General features: G+C 48.3%; 1 protein-coding gene across 2 annotated transcripts in view; it reads right to left on the bottom strand.

Moving 5' to 3' along the window:
* NRP2 (neuropilin 2) overlaps nucleotides 1-17,108 on the bottom strand; it is a 114,417-nt gene that overhangs the window by 60,113 nt on the left and 37,196 nt on the right. For both annotated transcript variants that reach the window (XM_059928523.1, XM_059928524.1), the window contains exons 4-7: nucleotides 12,765-12,995; nucleotides 11,531-11,686; nucleotides 9,725-9,894; nucleotides 7,735-7,890 (exon numbers count right to left, since the gene is read on the bottom strand). In XM_059928523.1, the coding sequence (XP_059784506.1) occupies nucleotides 7,735-7,890; nucleotides 9,725-9,894; nucleotides 11,531-11,686; nucleotides 12,765-12,995 (713 nt within the window). The remainder of the gene's footprint in view (nucleotides 1-7,734; nucleotides 7,891-9,724; nucleotides 9,895-11,530; nucleotides 11,687-12,764; nucleotides 12,996-17,108) is intronic.

The raw sequence follows: 17,108 nt of genomic DNA, 5'->3' as shown, positions 1-17,108 counted from the left end.
ATCAGAAACCAGCAGCACCTCATGGATTTTCTGATTTGCACCTCAGGGGGGAGGGGGGGGCCTCTGCCAGTCAAATTGGCTGCTTTCCAATATCCCAATTTGGTTATTATCTACAACTTCACCCCCCAACCCAATCTTCTCCCCCCAGGGAAAGAAAATCAACATGTTTTGACCACTCCTGTGAGCTTGTAAGTCATGGACTATAATATTATGTAAAAAACAAAGAAAATAATATATAAACTCTAATAAGAAACATCTAGCCAGAAAGCATCACTGAGGTCATCTTTTCTGTCTTTCACCCCATTTCTAGTCACACCACGTCTCCCTGCTGACCCCTCCCAAAGTCCTCTTTGAAGAGTATGCAGTGACTCAGGCACTGCTGAGAACAGTGAGCGTTTCACGGCCTACCTTGGAGGCCTCTATGCGGGGGGGATCCTCTGCCAGCCCTACATCCCTCTCCCATACACCGCTCATCTCTGCCATCAACATCCGGGTGCCCAGGCCAGTGTAGATGCTCCGTGTCCGTCAAAGTCTTTGAGCTCCTTGGTGGAAGGACACGGTGCAGGCTCACAGCGTTCCTGGCTGTCTAACCTCCCGCCACGAGGCAGGCCCTCATTCTGTGCATAGCCTCCCTCCTGATGGGGCTTCAGTATTGCATCTGCGCATGCCCGTCTCTTCATTCCCTATGCTGTGACCTGTAGTTTATTTCTATTTTGCTGCAAATATCTGAACGTGGCCAGCTCCAGGGATTGCACAGAAAGCATGAAATCTTTCAAAGACAACACAGTGTTGGAGCCCTGAGGTAGAAACCGTGCAGGAGATATTCTTCTTCTTCCTTTTTTTAAGAATAAATATTTCTCTCCACTAATACATGTTGCGTTGCATCCAAAGTTCTCCTTTTCAATCTCCTTGGCACAGACACTGAAGGAGGAGAACAAAGCAGGCAGAGAAGAGAGATGACAGGAGTCGAGGGCAGAGACGGGGGAAACCAGGAGCGCATTTAAAAAATCTGTCTCAGAAACAATGGTACCGACTCATCCTCACTGCAGAACCTACGGCCAGCCCTCCCACTCCCACCTCCTTCCCTTGCATTTTCTCTAAAACCAGCCGTCGGGGCTACACGTAGACATACATTGTTCATCAATGAATGCCATCCTGTTTAATTAATTTGTTGCACCAAACAGGCAAGGGTGTGGGTGAGGGTGAATGCTGCGCTCGGGGAATGATGCTAAGGTAATGGACCTTTTTTTTCCTGTTTGTAAATCATGGTCCTGACATTTCTCTCTTAAAACTCTTCCTTAAAGACTAGAAAATTTTTTTAAAGCTGCTTTTATTCTAGTGAATGTGGGAACTTAGCCAGATACAGAATCAGAAAGGATGTCTCTCTCATGTATAAATATATATATATATATATATATATATGAGAGATGAGAGACAGAGAGAGAGAGAGAGAGAGAGACAGAGAGAGAGAGGGAGAGAGAGAATTTAAGGGAGGGAAGGGATGCGGGTAGGGCAAAGAAATTCCCTAACCACCAAATGCTCGTTTATGACCACGATGCCCTCCTGTCTCCTCCTCCTTTACTTCAGGGCTGTTTTTGTCATCAAGCAGTTTTGCTGATGTGAGGGAGGAGATAGAGGAGCGGGAGCTGGCCGTGGGGTGCAGGGCAGGGGAGACGGCTTTCTTTCTGGGGCTGGGGGCTGAGGTGGGTGGGATGTGCACACCCCCATCTGTGTGAGCCTGGCGGGGCCCGTTAGATTTACTGCGGGATTATGTTACCCCCATGAGACACTGAGCCCTGGAACACAGCATACTAACAGGATTAGGGTTTCAGGATTTGAGACAGGAAAGCACGAGGGAGGAGAGGAGAGGAGGGCAGCTCTGGGATTTGGGGCTGAAGGAGAGATGGTGTGGGAGAGAGTGGAGCATCAGAGCAACGAGGGGCCGGAAGTCCTCCTGGGAAGGTGGGGCAGAAACAGACATTCTACCTGGGTGGGAAGGGCCTCCACGCTGAAAACCTCCTACAAAGACACCGCCACATTATTTAAGGAGGCACCTTTAACTTCCAGGTGGGGAAAAGAGAGCAGAAAAGGTACAGGGAATGAGGCTGCTGAGTCTACCTGCCACCTGCACTCCTTTTCCGGGTGAAATCGCAGGAGAGCACAGAGCAGGGAACCGGTGATGGCAAAGAACCTGACAGTCCACCTGGAGAGGTGTTCACCCCACTGCTCATCTAGGGGTGCTGAGGTTAGGGCAAAGCGCGTGTTTTCGCAGCCCAAGCAAAATCACAGCGCCGTTCCACATCCCCTGCTATCTGCTCTGTCCCACTGGCCCCTATGCACAGTGGGGCCTGGGAAGCACGAGGAATTTAGCATCAAGGCTGTGAGCACCAGGGAGGCTGGCCTCAGTTCCCGGAGACAATTCAGCACCCATGGGAGTTGGGTGAAGCCAGCCATGGGAGCCTGATGGAGAAAAGGTTCCAAGCTTGTGTATAATGAAAATTTCCCTGGAGCTTCCTAAGTGGAGAGGCTAAAGGTCTGAGCTCATCCCATGGCAAATGGATAAGGGACAAACTTAATTACCGAGGGCCCTGGATTATTCTTGGTTATAATTGAGGGGGACAGACAAACTGGGGGGACTTGAATTTGAAAAGGTCATCAGCCCTCTTCTAAACATATATAACCCTAGACGATGCAATCATATCCATGACTTCTAAAGTCTGATGCCCATTGCTAGCTGATGGTTTGAGTCACTGTCTTAATCTTATATACAGTAAACAAAATTATTACAATAAAAAGGAAAAGGAAAAGCCAGTCATCCACCAGGAGGCTTAAAAAAAAGGTATTTTTTGAAAACCTAAAAATTTTCATTGGAGGAATAATTGCGCTCCTAACTGAAGAATGAGGGGTACCGTTAATCTGAGGCAGCTCAAGTACAGGCCCCATCAGATGCAGGGAGAAGTCTGGACCACTCATCAGGTCCCTTCCAGACCTATGATTTTAAAGGAGGCAGTAAATATCCCATGGGATATCCCTTGTTACTTTTTAAATTGATAACTTCCTTCTGTTCAAGAAGAGCTCTGTGGGTCTAATACATTAGTTATATCTGCAGAGAGCCTTCCATCCACAGATCCCAGAGTGCTCTGCCAACAGTAGCTACAGCACCATTCCATTAGGGCAGGTGGAAACACTGAGGCACGGAGCTGTGAAGAGAAATTTCCAAGGTCACGTAGTGCATCATCCAAGAAGATCTGCAAAAAGACACCGCATGGTTCTAACCGTTAGCTGACTGATTTGGGGGGTGTGGTTTTATGACACCACTCTCTCTCCTCTTAAGTCTCTGATAATTTCACAGAGGGTTTTAAATTCTCAAATGGCTCTCACAACGATTCATTTTAATTTGGAAAATAAATGTAGTACAGAGGATTTTTGAAGCGGGGGTTTATTTGTTCTGAAGGGATGTGGCCAAATCAAACGCAAAGCAACTTCATTCAACCCTGCATCTCAGGATTCTATGATGGGGCCCAAAATCCAAAATGCTGAGCCCCGCGCTTGGAGCCATGACCTTCAAGCACGAGTTGACTTCAGATCTCCGTGAATATGCACCCCTCTCGACCCGTGGACGGAACATCGAGGAAGCCAATTTCCCTCTGGATGCAAGATGGTGAGCCAGACCTGGATCAGATGATGGAAACACTGGCCTGAAGTCAAAGCCTGGTGACCGGTGCCTTCCAAGGGACTCCACGGTTCCCCGTGTCCCTGGGGCAAATGACTTTGCCTTGAGAGCTTCAATTCCACAGTCTGAAACACTGTTAAACTCTGAAGCAAATGGGCCTGTGCCTGAGGGTTCTCCAAGCCCCTTGGAAGTCATCATTACATTAATAGGATGAGCTTAGTGCACTTCTGTTACTCATTACAGGGTAATTCTGAAAACTCTTGGACCCAAACCTTACCTGATCCCCGCCCTCACCCTCCCATCCTCAATCTGGCCATCAGGACACACGTAGCATCCGACAGACTCTTTCTTTTAGCCGGGATTTCTTCCAAATACGTCAGAACAGCCTAGCAACACCGTGACTAAGAGCAAGGTAACCAGAGCAGTGTCAGCAAGAAAGATGCCCATGTTTACCAAATAAAGGAGAAGTGAAATCAGGGGCTTTTGCCTAGACATGTAAGGGCATGGCCTCTATCCTCCTGCCCGGACCCCAGCCTCAGCCCCACTGCCTCCAGTGCAGACTCACGGAAGCAGCATCTCAGAGGTGAGCAGGATCTTGACAAGGCCTCGTGCCTTCCAGCTCCCCCCATCTTTCTCCACGCCCCTCCCTTGGTTCGTGTGTTCATAATTGTGCCTATAATTATAGACACACACACGAACCTTCTACTATTGTATTTACAACACTCTGTCTATGTTTGGGGTGTTATTAATACAGCTGGTGAAACCAAAGCAGTAGTTTTATGCTTGTGGTTTCTGAAGAAATCTATGTGAAGCAGTTTGTATAATCTAAGGGAGCGTGTAGACTGGCTGTGGCCTCTGACAGGCAGAAGAGCTCTCTGCCTTGTGGTTACTCCATAAATACGCATCAGGAGGGTCCCCCCAAAGGAAAATCATAGGTTCCGTTTTTTATGGCACGTGGAGCTGGACGAGGATTTGGGGATGTGCTGTACACGTGGGCTGCGTAACTGGGCTGCGTTTTGCCAGGAGGACGTTTGCAACACTCCCGGCCACAGTGTAATGCCTTTCTCATCGGCAGCCTCACCGTTACCTGGTGGATGGAAAGAGACTAAGAAGAGGCCGCTCACAGGCTGTGGGAGACTGCAGAAGAGTTTCTCGGTCGTCCTTGCTTCCCGGCCACGAGGGAGTCTTCCCCCCATAGGCTCAGGCCTTGCCTCAGCCCAGTCTGGGTCCAAACTGTAAATACTGTTTTGCAAGGGACTATCACAGCCATCCTCCACTACCCTGAGTGCTCATGAATCTTGTTTTTCTCTGACTTCCCCAATTCCCTGGTCTTTGGTATACCGCACTGGTGTTGACAGTGACCAGGGGATTGGAATCAAGTTCCCACATTTCTGCCCCAAATATCACCGTCCCCTCCTCACACCCTGTGCCCTGGTTCGTATCCGCAAACCCTCCCCCTGCCCCACGGAGTAGAGCAGCCTGTTGCCTCCACCTCTGCGGGGCTTTGCTCGCAGGTCCTGCTGGCTGAATTCTGCTTTCAAGCCCACCACTTAGCACCGTGAGCACAGCGCCCACCATCCCGCAGCTACAAAGAGAAGCTCAGCGGTAGAGCCCCGGGGGCATAGACGAAGCCTCTCCCCGCACTGCCCCCAAGTCCCCTCCTCACCCCGCCTCCCGTTCATGGCATCGAATCAAACTGCAGCAGACTTGACAAATCTATTTGGCACGGTTCACTCAACTATTTCAACCCGAACAGCCAGAGCGCCGCGCTGACGCACCATGAACGGTGCGGAATCTGCACATGAAATACAGTCGGCCGGCGTAGATCTGCTAATGAAGGAGCAGCAGAGATCACCCCCGGAGGCGAGAATCTGGCAGGTCTCCTAGCTTGCCTGCCACACCCGAGGGGCGACGAGGGAGCATGGGGAGGGGGCGATGCTTAGTTGTCAGGCTTTCCATTCTGACCAAGAGAATGAATTTCTAATGGGGACAGAAAGGGCTTTTCCTCTGCCCCAGCGTCCTTTATGTGGGCAGGACTGATTCGCTAAAAAGCCAAACAACAACAACAACAAAACAAAAATGAAATTACCCCTTGGCTCCTAGGGAAAGAAATTTAGCCACAGGTGAGAAGAGGAGGCAAAGGAGAGAGAGAGAGAGAAAAAAAAAAAAGAGAGGAGGATGTATCTGATATGAAGAAGTTGAGAAGAATGGTTCTAAAGGAACCCAGAAAGCTAAATTCCATCCTCAGGAATATCTTCCCTGCAGAACGAATACCAGGGACAAAGCCAGGGAGGACAGCATTCTATCAAAATGTGCAGTGCTAAGGTATTTCCAAAAGCAGATTTCCTACAAATGGTGTTTTAAATAGCATCCCGGTCCATCTGCACGCTTTTAAAATTGGCTTATGCTACAGTATCCCTCTGGCCAGTGCTGCTTAGTCATTGAGTCTAGACAGGGAGATGGTTGGGGGAATCTATTCCCCCTCCCCTGTACCCACCCCGACCCAGCTGCTGGCTGCTGGCTGCTGGCTGCTCCCAGCTGCTCGCCTGCCTGGCTGACCTTCTGGGTTCTACCAGTTTCTTACTGAAAAGGGAGGCTGGAGAGAAAGGGTATGAAAAAGAGGAGGCTGGGATGAGGACTCAGTCCAGGGTGCTCCCAGCAAGCCATGCCAGACTCTGGCTTGCCATGTCCAAGTGACATTTGGTAACTCTTCCGGAAACAAAGGCAGGCAATGAGAAACCAGACCTGGCTCAACTCGTCAAGATGGGGAAGTCTTTCAATTGCTAAGTCTCTCACTTTATCTGTGAAATGGGGTGTGTGTGTGTGTGTGTGTGTGTGTGTGTGTGAAAGAGAGAGAGAGAGAGAGAGACACCTGGTAATATCTAGAAGCCATGATTTCAGATGAATGGTGCCATGTTACTATGGCGATTTTAATTTTTAAAAATCCACTCCTTTAAAAACTCACATTTCCCGAGTGAAACAGTGCCAACGTTATAGTTTAGGATTTTCTGGGTCCAAGGTTTCCAGTTGCACCAGCAACAGCAAGCTGCCTTGGGGCAGTGACAGGAGCCAAGGGGGCCCTGTTTGGAAAAGACCTTTGGCTTCTCCAGGTTGGACCACCTGTGTTGCCTTTTGATAATTCACACCTGACCGACCAGGGGGCTGCTGGGACTGTGGCAGGAAGAGGAGAGACCCTTTCCCTCAGTTCCCGATTCCACTGGGAAGGATGAGCACTCTCCTCTGGGACCCGAGAGCCAACCCACAACGAACGGAGTTCTCGCCCTGCCCACGTGAGACCACCGGCCGTTTCCAATAAGCCCCCCATGCGCTGAGTCTACCTCACACCCAGTATGTACCTCGCGGGCGCCAGCTGCGGGCCTGTTCACCGCCAGAGCGCCACGTGTCTTAGGAAAGTGGAGTGCCAGACATTCATCCACATGTACAACAAAAGCCCCACATCACCCATGCGGACACACCTCCGAGGGCCCCAGACACTGAAGGCACCAGCCGAGCGAACTCAGCGCCTCGCTGCCACACGAATGCCAGTTCAGATCCCATCCCCGACACACCGAATTTCTCCTCATTATTTATTGTCCTCTTTCTTCTTCGGGACATTGTGATTCCCTCTCAGGATCTGTGCCCTTTTACTCCCAGACCTCGGTAACTCCCGAACGGCAGTTTCATGGTGTTTTGTGACTCTTAACCCAGCATGTGCAAGGGACTCAGGCCATAAATGCTCAATGAATCCTGTACGGGGAGACTCAGACAGCGAACACACTTTCTCCTTCATTTGCAGTCAGAGAGCACCCTGCAAGCTCTCTTCCTCTCTCTGCTGTGCAAGATGTGACAGCAGCAAGGCTGTCAGAGAGACAACGGTGTTTTTCAACCACTTTAGCGTAAGAAAGAATATTCTCAGGGCCAGCGTCTCCGGTGCCTCCATCAATTATTGGAGCCTCGGGGAACAAGGCCTCCTTGTCCGCGTGGGGTGGCTCTGCAGCCCTTCTTGTGCCAGCCCTCCTGCCCCACCCCGGCGTGCCCCTGCGGTGGGGAAATGGGTTTACCTTGTGGTTCTTGCCGTGCCGGTACACCATCCAGTCTTCACCATTAGTGCTCACTTCCAGCTTGTAGGATTTGACATAGTAGCCATTCTGGGTTTCCCTGGAAATCGCTCCCTGCGTGGCGATGGCCGTGAGCACGGTTAGAAAACGTAGGTCCACCTGAGGAAGACAGGCGGAGAAGGAAGGGGGCCTTGACTCTCTTGACACAGGGCTGCATCTGGCTTTTTCTTCAAAGGACACAATTGTAATCCTTAGCTCACAACCCGTGTCTGTGATTCGCTCACAGGTACTGGTGATCAGTATCCATTTACGTCCCCTGGACAGTTGAACTCAACATATTCGAACTACATTGGACACCTTTGAAATTGGAACTTGATTTTTTTTCTTTTCTCTTTTTTTTTGCAGATCTGAACAGACAGGATTATGTTTATCTTAAAGGAATCACTGAACATCTAGAACTATGACCCCTTCTTACTAAACCACGACCTGCCTTGGATAGTGAAAGTGGATGCTGGGAACAATGGCTAAATCCAATCCAATCCACTCCGCTCTGATCCAGTCCAATTCAAGCCAATTCACTTTCGATGCCCTAGTTGCCAAAGTCTCAGCTCGGAGCTGTTTCCCCTCCCCTCAGTTCCTCACTCCATTGTGTATTTAGTGGCTCAGGCCACCAAGGGGTCAGAGGGCATGCAGAGTCTGCCCAAGCAATTAAGCTTATGCACCAAGTCCTGACCTTTTGCCCGATGAGGAGGAGGGCCAACATTTTGAGGCACTTCCCCTCCCACAACACCAAGCACATTTGGAAATTGCTGGATGTTATTCCTTTGCTGACCACAGTGTTTCTTAGTGGCAATCTCTGCGTGATCAAAATTTAGCCAGCAGACACCAGTAAAATTTGATTCAGTAAGCATTTATTGACTACTTAGTATGTGCTCTGCATCATTAAGCATTCAAAAGGAGTACACAATGCTGTATATGTGTACGATAAACAGGTGGAGAGCAATAAGAGAAAGTATATGATTAGGACCCAAAATGAGGACTACAATCAACAGAATGCCGGCTAGAAAGGAGAACTTTCTGGAAGCTCTGCAAGATGAGAAGCATTATTGGAGAAGCAGAGGAGAGTGACAGATGGCCTCAGGGTTGGGCGTTAGAACCTCTGTGGACCCCCTGGAAGTTTCTAAGTGGTCTTTCTCCCTTTCCTGTTGTCTGCTCTGCGACGTCCTTCTCTCAGAGTAGAGGTCGCCGTGTCGCATCAGAGCTAGGACAGTGGGTCTCGAGGCTGTCTGCCGTGTGTCATGAAAGCAGTCATTGCTCTAGCATGGAACTAGCAGCTTGCTCTTCCCTGGGGATGAGAGCTGGACCAGTGTGTAATGCAAGGGAGGATTACTCAACAGGAGCTGCAAGTCTTGAAAGAAGGAAAGCAAACAATAGTCTGAAAAGATGCTCAGGGCATCCGAGCAACTGGAGTTTCACTCCTGGTGGTGACATCTTCCCATGTGCTCTCCTGATAGCTGTAGGCAAAACCCTCCTGGGAGGGCTCCCTGCGGACAGCAAAGATCATGAGAAGCTGCTGTGCTTCTCATGCCTGCCCTTAGGAAGAATGCCCCCTAAGTCTCTGATGCCTCCCTATGCTAAGAATGAGGACACTCTGTAACTGTTTATGGAAGTTCCTTGGATAACTATAGTGAAAGGGCAAACAGCTTCCCAGCCAAGCAGCTTCTCCAAGGCCTGGTAGTCTTCACAAGGGCAGAGGCATTGTCCATCTTACTTGTTATTTTATCCCAGCACCTAGCGCAGTGCCTGGTATAGTCTCTGTGTGCCTGGAATATGCATTTCTCTGGATGGATGGATGGATGGATGGATGAAAGAAGTCCTCAAGTATGTTGTGTTTATTTTCTTTGTGTTCTTTGTCCACTCTAGCGAAGGAGCCAGCCCCCTTGCCCACCAATGCACACACACTCTGCACACCCTCTGGTATCTGAGTCAGTACCTGGAGATACTCCTTGCTGGAATCCAAGTTGGGTGTCCAGCCGTTGTCATCGCCATGGAGCCGGCTTTGGTGAGGGGTCCACCTCCCATCAGAGTAGGTAGATGAGGCACTGATCTGTTCATTAGCAATCCGGCCAGACTCCATTCCCAGAGGGACATTGCACTGAAAGTCTGGGGGATGGAAATGGTCAAGGGCAGAGTTAGGTCTCTTCACCTTAAACCCCTGGGACCCCCCAGAACGCTGCTCCCTTCTAGGGATGAGTCCTTGCAGGCACTCCCTCATCTTAAAGACCTAATTATACACTCACATTTTAAAAACAACTATGCCAAAGTCACGGAGATTGACAACCCCTCTGGGTCTGAAAGGAACTAAATTTGACCTGAAAGAAATCAGGCTGTGGATAAATAAGAATCATCATACAAATTAAAAATACAATCTAAAGCACAAGAACTGTTAGTGCTACAGGCTACGGATGCTCACAGTTTTCAGACGCACTATTATTGAAATACAGGTAAACGTGTGATAGACTTGGGTGGGCTGATACATCGTGGGAAGCCTGCTTTATTAATAAACACCCAGGAGGCACTTTTGCTTCTTTCTTTCTTTCACTCAACTGTCTCATGAGTTCTGGCACAGAAGACAGACGTTACAAAGCAATAAATACCTGTCTTTGGGAGACCCCTCTGTAAGCAGAAGTGTGTCACTCTGTATTACCCTGCACCACCTGTCTGGGCAAATGGACCCAGAAGTCACTTCCCCTGGCCTTGCGCTGTCAGTTTAATTGCTGTCCTTCCTATGGATCCCACGGACACTGGTCAATATTTGTGTGTGCATGTGTCAGATAAGGACCAGCAATCTTTTTCATGTATCAAACCTACTCTGTAACTCTGTGACCGCACTGGTCATTTGCAGAACTTGGTGCAACTCACAATACTGTTTTCTTGTCACTCAATCTTCATGAGCTCTTTGAAGAAAAAAACAAAAGCAAAACCCAGAACAAAACCCATCAGTCGGCCAGGCTGCCACGTGTGCAGGTATGCAGGTGGTAAGCTGTCTACAGCCATAGCAGGATTTGCCCAGCTCCAATCATCCTGAAAGTGTTCCTTTAGTCCTTCAAGTTATCATTTGGGTTTCTTGGTGAAAATGGCAGCACATCTTAAGCACATGTCCAAGAGGAGCTGATTTAAAGATGTAGCTCAGGGCAAGAGACTGATGGTCTGGGTTCAAAGACAGCAGGTTCCATGACTGCTGGGGTCAGGGTTATACTTTCTCTGTTTGCACATAGTAGAAGCTCAAAAAACTGGGTTTATTAGAAGAACGAACTGAAAGTCCAAGCAGTGTACCAGCCTAGTGAGAGAAACTCTAGCCAGGGCCAGAGATGTTTAATGTCAAAACATATGTATTTAGAGAGAGGTTTAAAATTGCTCAGTTTTTTGACAATGGTCACTGAGGCTTGGAGAGGGAAGAAAATGGCCCCAGACTCAAAAAATGTTAGCACAGGAGGGGACTCGATATAAATATCCTAACTAACCTCCCTTTCATTCTGAGCCTTGAGATGGTCCTGCGGCATTCCACTGGAATAACTAATTCTTGGTATACATACTTTTTCTTTAAAGAAATGAGTAGCCAAAGTGACATTTATCCTATTTTCATTAATCTCTGCCTAGCAAGAGGACACAGCTCCCATGCCACTGCAAATTCTGGAGAATTCCCATCTCCTTCTCTTGCAGGTCAGCCTCTCTTCCCCACACACCCTCACAGCCCTGATGGGAGGACAGGACAGAGGTTCCCAACCGGCCAACTCACTCTCTAGCGGCTCTTGGTGAACCAGGTAGTAACGTGCAGAGAAGCCATCCTTGGCCACTGCCATGTCCGTGTGAAAGGTCAGAGAGAGGATCCCAGTGGCCGAACGGAGTTCAGAAGGTGTTTTGGTCCCACAGTACTTGCCAATCAGGGGTCCGACTGGACATGCAGGACAAAGAGAGGTCACAGAAATGGAAATGCCAAACCCCATTGGCCATACATTCTCCCTTCCCACAACTGCAAGTCATTCAATGGGGCATCACTTTGGATGCCTTGGCATAAAAGAGCAACCAGAGATTTGTTTTAAGAACAATGGCTAATATTTTTCCTGCACATTAAAAAGTATTTTCACTGACCTGGGCTCATTCTGTTTTCACAGCCCTGGGAGATGGACTGGAAAGGTATCATTATAATGTCTGTTCTACAGAAGAAGAAATTGAGGTTTGGAGAGGGCACGTGACTTTTCTTTGTTCATACAGCTAGGAAATAGCAGAGCTGGGACTCCAACCCAAGTTTCCTGACTAAATCTTATGCTTTTCTCAGGAAATGAAATTGCTTAGCCATCAAGTCTTCCTTACAGTGCAAAATACTTAGAACGACTACAAACGACTACAACAGTGAAAGATTGGTTCCCTTGCTGATCCTAAATATACCCAAGACTTATGCTGGTCTCCACCTGAGAAGTACAGGTTCCTCTTGGCCTTGGGGGATGCACCTTTTATGCATCTATGACTATATAAATGATAAGAAAATTACAGTAATTATAGTGATGATAATAGCAGCTTATTTATACAGATAAGACACAGAGAGGTTAAGGAACTTGCCCAAGGTTGCGGAGCTGTTAATATGAGAGCCAGGATTCAAACTTAGTCAATCTGGCTCTAGAGTCCTATTTGGGCATAGTGGGTGGTCACTGAGTCACTCTCTATGGCAAGCCTGATGACTTGGAGCAGAAAAGAACATTACCTATAGGTTTTCTCATCCTCATCCAAGTATCTACTCAGTCTCCTCCTATCCCTCTCCAAAGAAATATCTCCAAGAGAGAAAACTGCCTTTCTACAATGTCTCTGAAGTCATCCTTGGTGAAGGATAAGAAGAGAAAGTCATCATGGGTCATAGAGAAACCCCGAGGAACTTTAAAGTCTTTGTTCTCTCTCTTTTTTTTATTGCTCCTAAAGCAATTAGCAGGCAAAGGGGAAGCTACTGAGAAGTGCCTGGTGATGGCGCCATCACTCACCATGGGGGATGCCATCCCAGATGTCCAGCCAATCGTATTTGCAGTCTCCCTCTCCCACCTGCAAAGGGTCGTGCTCCAGGTCAAAGGTCAGGAACTGCAGGATGATCTCCATCTTGGGTTTGGCCAGGATGGTGAAGGTGCAGTCCAAGTTGTGTGGGTACTTCTCGGGAAACCCGGGGGACTCGATGGTTCCGTTGGGGCTTGTGAAGTTCTTTGAACAATCTTCGGAGCCTGTATGTAAATGAGAACCATAGCATTAAGAGAGTGGAAGAGGATGCCTTTCTCTGTTGCCTCTGTCACATGGGTTATTTAAATGTTTGGACCCAAATTTCCCTACTCACGAAGTTTTTGTTTCCACTGGAGTGGCCCTTGAAGCAACATACTTTTCACATCCACGTTTCAAGCCCTTAAGCCAGACCATCTTTAGGAGAGAAATTAGGGAGTAGAGCAGGCTTGCTCTACGTATTAGAGTAAGAACAGCAACTGAGGATTTGGGAGGGGGGTGGTGTAGAGAGAAGTGTGTGTGTGAGATACAGGGAGGGAGAGAGAGAGATGGATTCTCTTGAAAAGAGGAACAGAGTCTTCTTTCTTAATTACTCAGCTGCTTGCTCCAGAAATGTAAGTTATTTCAATCCTCAAGGAAGGCTTGCTGATTGCCAGCAGGGAAAACAATGTGACCCCTTATTTATTGCTGACCTCAACACTGGCCCCTATTGTACCAGAGCCAACTTGGTGCCCCCATCTCCCTCCAAGATCCAAGGTGCCTCAGGGGAGGGGCAAAGGGGAGTTCGGGTCTCATTCATGTCATGACTATATTAAAACTAGCGGCTCTGTAGTGGCCAGACAATTAACAATTGAGGTTTGTAGCTGGTGGATCACAGCAGGGTTTAGGGATGTTAAAGGCCACTCCAGCAGCAAGTTTGGAAAAAATGTGGCAGTGCACTGACATTTGGAAGGCTTCTGGTTCTTTTGTGGTGGGGATGGCCTTTTTTCTCTCCTAAGCTCTTGTGTCTGCTTTTTTGGGGCTCACGGAGGCGTCTTATTAAATGCTGCACACATTCGCATCCTGGTGCAGGCTTGGACCGCAGCGGGAGGGAGCTCGTAAAAGGATTACAGCCACTGTCTCCCCTAATGCCTCAAGGTGGAGTCACATTAAAAGGGCCCTCATGTGCTGTAACCCAGCCACCATTTGCCAGGGTCGCCTGGGACGGTCCCAGGACACTGCAGCCCAGACCATGGGCCCAGGGAGCTGCACGGAGCCAGAAGTTTTGCAAGTTAACGCGATGACTGTAAATGCCGCACAATTAGCATTGATTTCACTGCGTTCTGATTTTAAAATTGAAAAAGGGAGCAGGATTTATGAGGGGAATAATAGGCACTCTAAGCATGAAGAAAAAACACAGAAATACTAGATAAACTAGGTGTTTACTGGCAGGAAGTGTCCTCTGGGGATCCCACTGAAATATAACTGTGTGATGTCAATACGCTGATCTTAGCCCGCAGCGATGTCTTTATCCGTGGCTCCTGCAGCAGCCCCCCTCTGCGAGTCTCTTTATTGATGATGGCTTTCTGGAAAGCGGCAAATGTCTGACTTGGAAAAGGTGCCATGCAAATAAGTGGGGGAGGGGATGGAAACTTTTTTTTAGCATCAGACAGGAAGTTCCAATATCCCTGCTCACCCTTCCATCACCTCCGCCCTTCCAGCCAGCACTGAGCCTTGGCAGGGTGGGAACCCGGGACACCTGGGGCGAGAGCTAATCTTTTCAGGATTCTTCTTCAGAGGCTCTCTAATGCTGCATCCCAGAGGCTCTGCGTTCCATCATTCTGAGGCCAGGTGGCCCAGTGGGCAGCCAGGCCTGGAGGCAGGAGATGAGATGACCTCTCCCCCAGTTTGTTTACCACGGAGCCCCCAGTTTTGTTTTGTCCATCAGGACCCCAGCTTCTGAAAGCCTCCTCGACGGTCCAGGATGAGGCAGTTTAGCAAAGCCAAGCCAGCTGGCAGGTCTTCAGGTGGCTGAGAGGGATTTTGAAAAGGTTAGTGTTTATGGCTGCTTTGCCAGAGGAAATTAACTCTATTCACAAGTTGCTTCTAGAAAAGGCATCCTGACACTCCCTCCTAGTGTTTGCCCTATTGTCATTCCTTTCCAAGGCAAGGGGAATCACCACCACCCCCCCAGCCCCCGGAGTGGGGAATTTATAGTGGAATCTTTCTTTAGTCCCTGTCATCCATGGGGGACAGGCGCTTCCACAAAGCACACTTAGAAAGCCCAAGAGAGGCCTGGAGAATGTGAGATTCTAAAGTACCCACAGTTTCCAGGGTTCTGTGGTCCTGTAATGGACTGGAGAGATTTTTTTCAATCTGACGTCCTTAAGGCAAAAAGAAAAAAAAAGTGTGTATCTATCTCTGACATGTGGCTATACACGGGTGTATCCTGTGGCTTATTTTGAATGAAGTAGAAAAACAGTTTTATCCTTTTCATGCAGAAAAATCAAGCCTGTCCATTACAATCGTGCATCCATCTATAATTGCACCATCTTGCTGTTTGGACTATGGTCAATGTCAGAAAGCAGGCAGCTGAATATCAAATGTGGAGAAGAGATCTCAGGAAAGGGTGACCATCCCTGGGACAAGGGTTGAGTCTTGCAGTTATCTACCTAATCCAAGATGCTTTTCTGCAATGTGTTAAAAAGGATTAAAGGTTAAAAAATAGCTCAGTCAATAAATACTCAAGTTCATGCAATGCTAAAATTGTCCATAGAACCTGGGGGATTTTGGCTGCAGTGAATGATTTCATACCAAAGTACTCTGGTATGAAAAATGCCCACTCCGTGGTTTTTCACTGTAAATTGTACAATAACTCTGCAAGCAGAAGTAGAATCTGCACACATAAGGCTATTGAAAACATGGTGGATTTATCCAACGATGAGTTGAGGCTGACCACAAAGGTAAATCCAGTTCTTCAATTTAGGAAGTGGGAGTAGGGGGCACCCCAGGTTTTCTCTGTCTGTGAATAACCCGAGATTTCAGTTTCCAAAATGTCACTGGGCACCACGAAAGAAAACTTGATCTTGAACTTTGGTCAGAAGACAGGAAAGAAACACACAAAACCCCCCACATTTTCCAGTGATTCAGTTTCCAATGTTACTTTTTAAATTATTTTAAAATTCCTTTCTCTGTTCTGCTTATGATTTGGTGATTTGGGATCACTTAAGTCAGGGAGTTGTTTGGTTTACCCTTTTATATGTGGACCGTCTGGTCATACACAGACTCTTTCATAAACCACTTCACTCAGGGCAGAGGTGAACCTCCCTCTCCAGCCACTTGCCCCCATCTGTACTGAATTGTGAGTTTATTTCTGTCAGTATAACTCTGCAGCAGAGCCCTGTCTGGGCGATGTGCTGTCGAAGGCTTCCAGAGTCCTTTGTACAGTTGTGTATCTGTTTACAGTTCCCCCTTCTCTCTCTTTATGAATTTGACTAGCAAACACAACTGTGTTTGTTTGGATTTCTTCAGCACGTTCATGCGTTTCTTTCATGTTCTGTGGATGACATAACTTTGTGTATTTTCTCTCAGGGCTCCAACAGTGGAGATCTGGGTGTGGGACGTGGCACCTGGAAGAATGCTCATCTTCCTAAACTTCTCAGTTTTGAACTTGGCACACCCCGCCCCCTGCACATATATGTGCTCATAAAGAGGGTTGACTTTCAGGCTGAGAGTTGCTCTTTCCAACGGGCATGATGGCACGTGTGAACAGCGCCGAGGCCACTGGGCTCTCACCTCTTTCTTACATTCCCCAGAAGAATGGCTGTTGTTGGCCGGTCTGTTATCTCCCGCTGCTGCAGTAATCTTTTTCTTCCTTCTGTAGGCAATCCCAGGCCTTAAAGTAGACTGCCCCACTTCTCCATGCCCGAGCCACCTTCCTTGGCTGGCTCCTTTGTTTCTAGGCTTGCTGCCTCATTCAAAATCCTACATTAGCCTGTCCTCAAAAGAGCAATGCTGAGTTATGATACCCTCTGTGTGTTTTGTCTTTTAATATCGACTCTTCAAATTTGCATGATGGATAGAGCTAACATTCACGTGTTTGTGTCGATTTCTGGAGGATGTGGCACCATCCTTTGTGAAATACTAAGTTGGGAAACATGAAACAGAGATGAGCTGGAATGGTCCTCCCCACCCTTGTTCTGGCCTCCGGTGGCTAGCTCCCTGGATGGCCTTGCTTGGAGCTGTTTTCCTTTCATGGTCAGCACGGCGGCGCTGACTGGCAGCTTTAGCATTGGGGACCTAGCTACCTAATAGGCTTCCCAGATAACCTGCCGGCAAGCCACTCAGTAGCTCCCTCATTT

The sequence above is a fragment of the Balaenoptera ricei genome, chromosome 7 (assembly GCF_028023285.1).
Source record: "Balaenoptera ricei isolate mBalRic1 chromosome 7, mBalRic1.hap2, whole genome shotgun sequence".
Lineage (NCBI taxonomy): Eukaryota > Metazoa > Chordata > Mammalia > Artiodactyla > Balaenopteridae > Balaenoptera > Balaenoptera ricei.
Note: the sequence above shows the minus strand (reverse complement) of the source record. Positions and strands in the feature narration are given on the sequence as shown.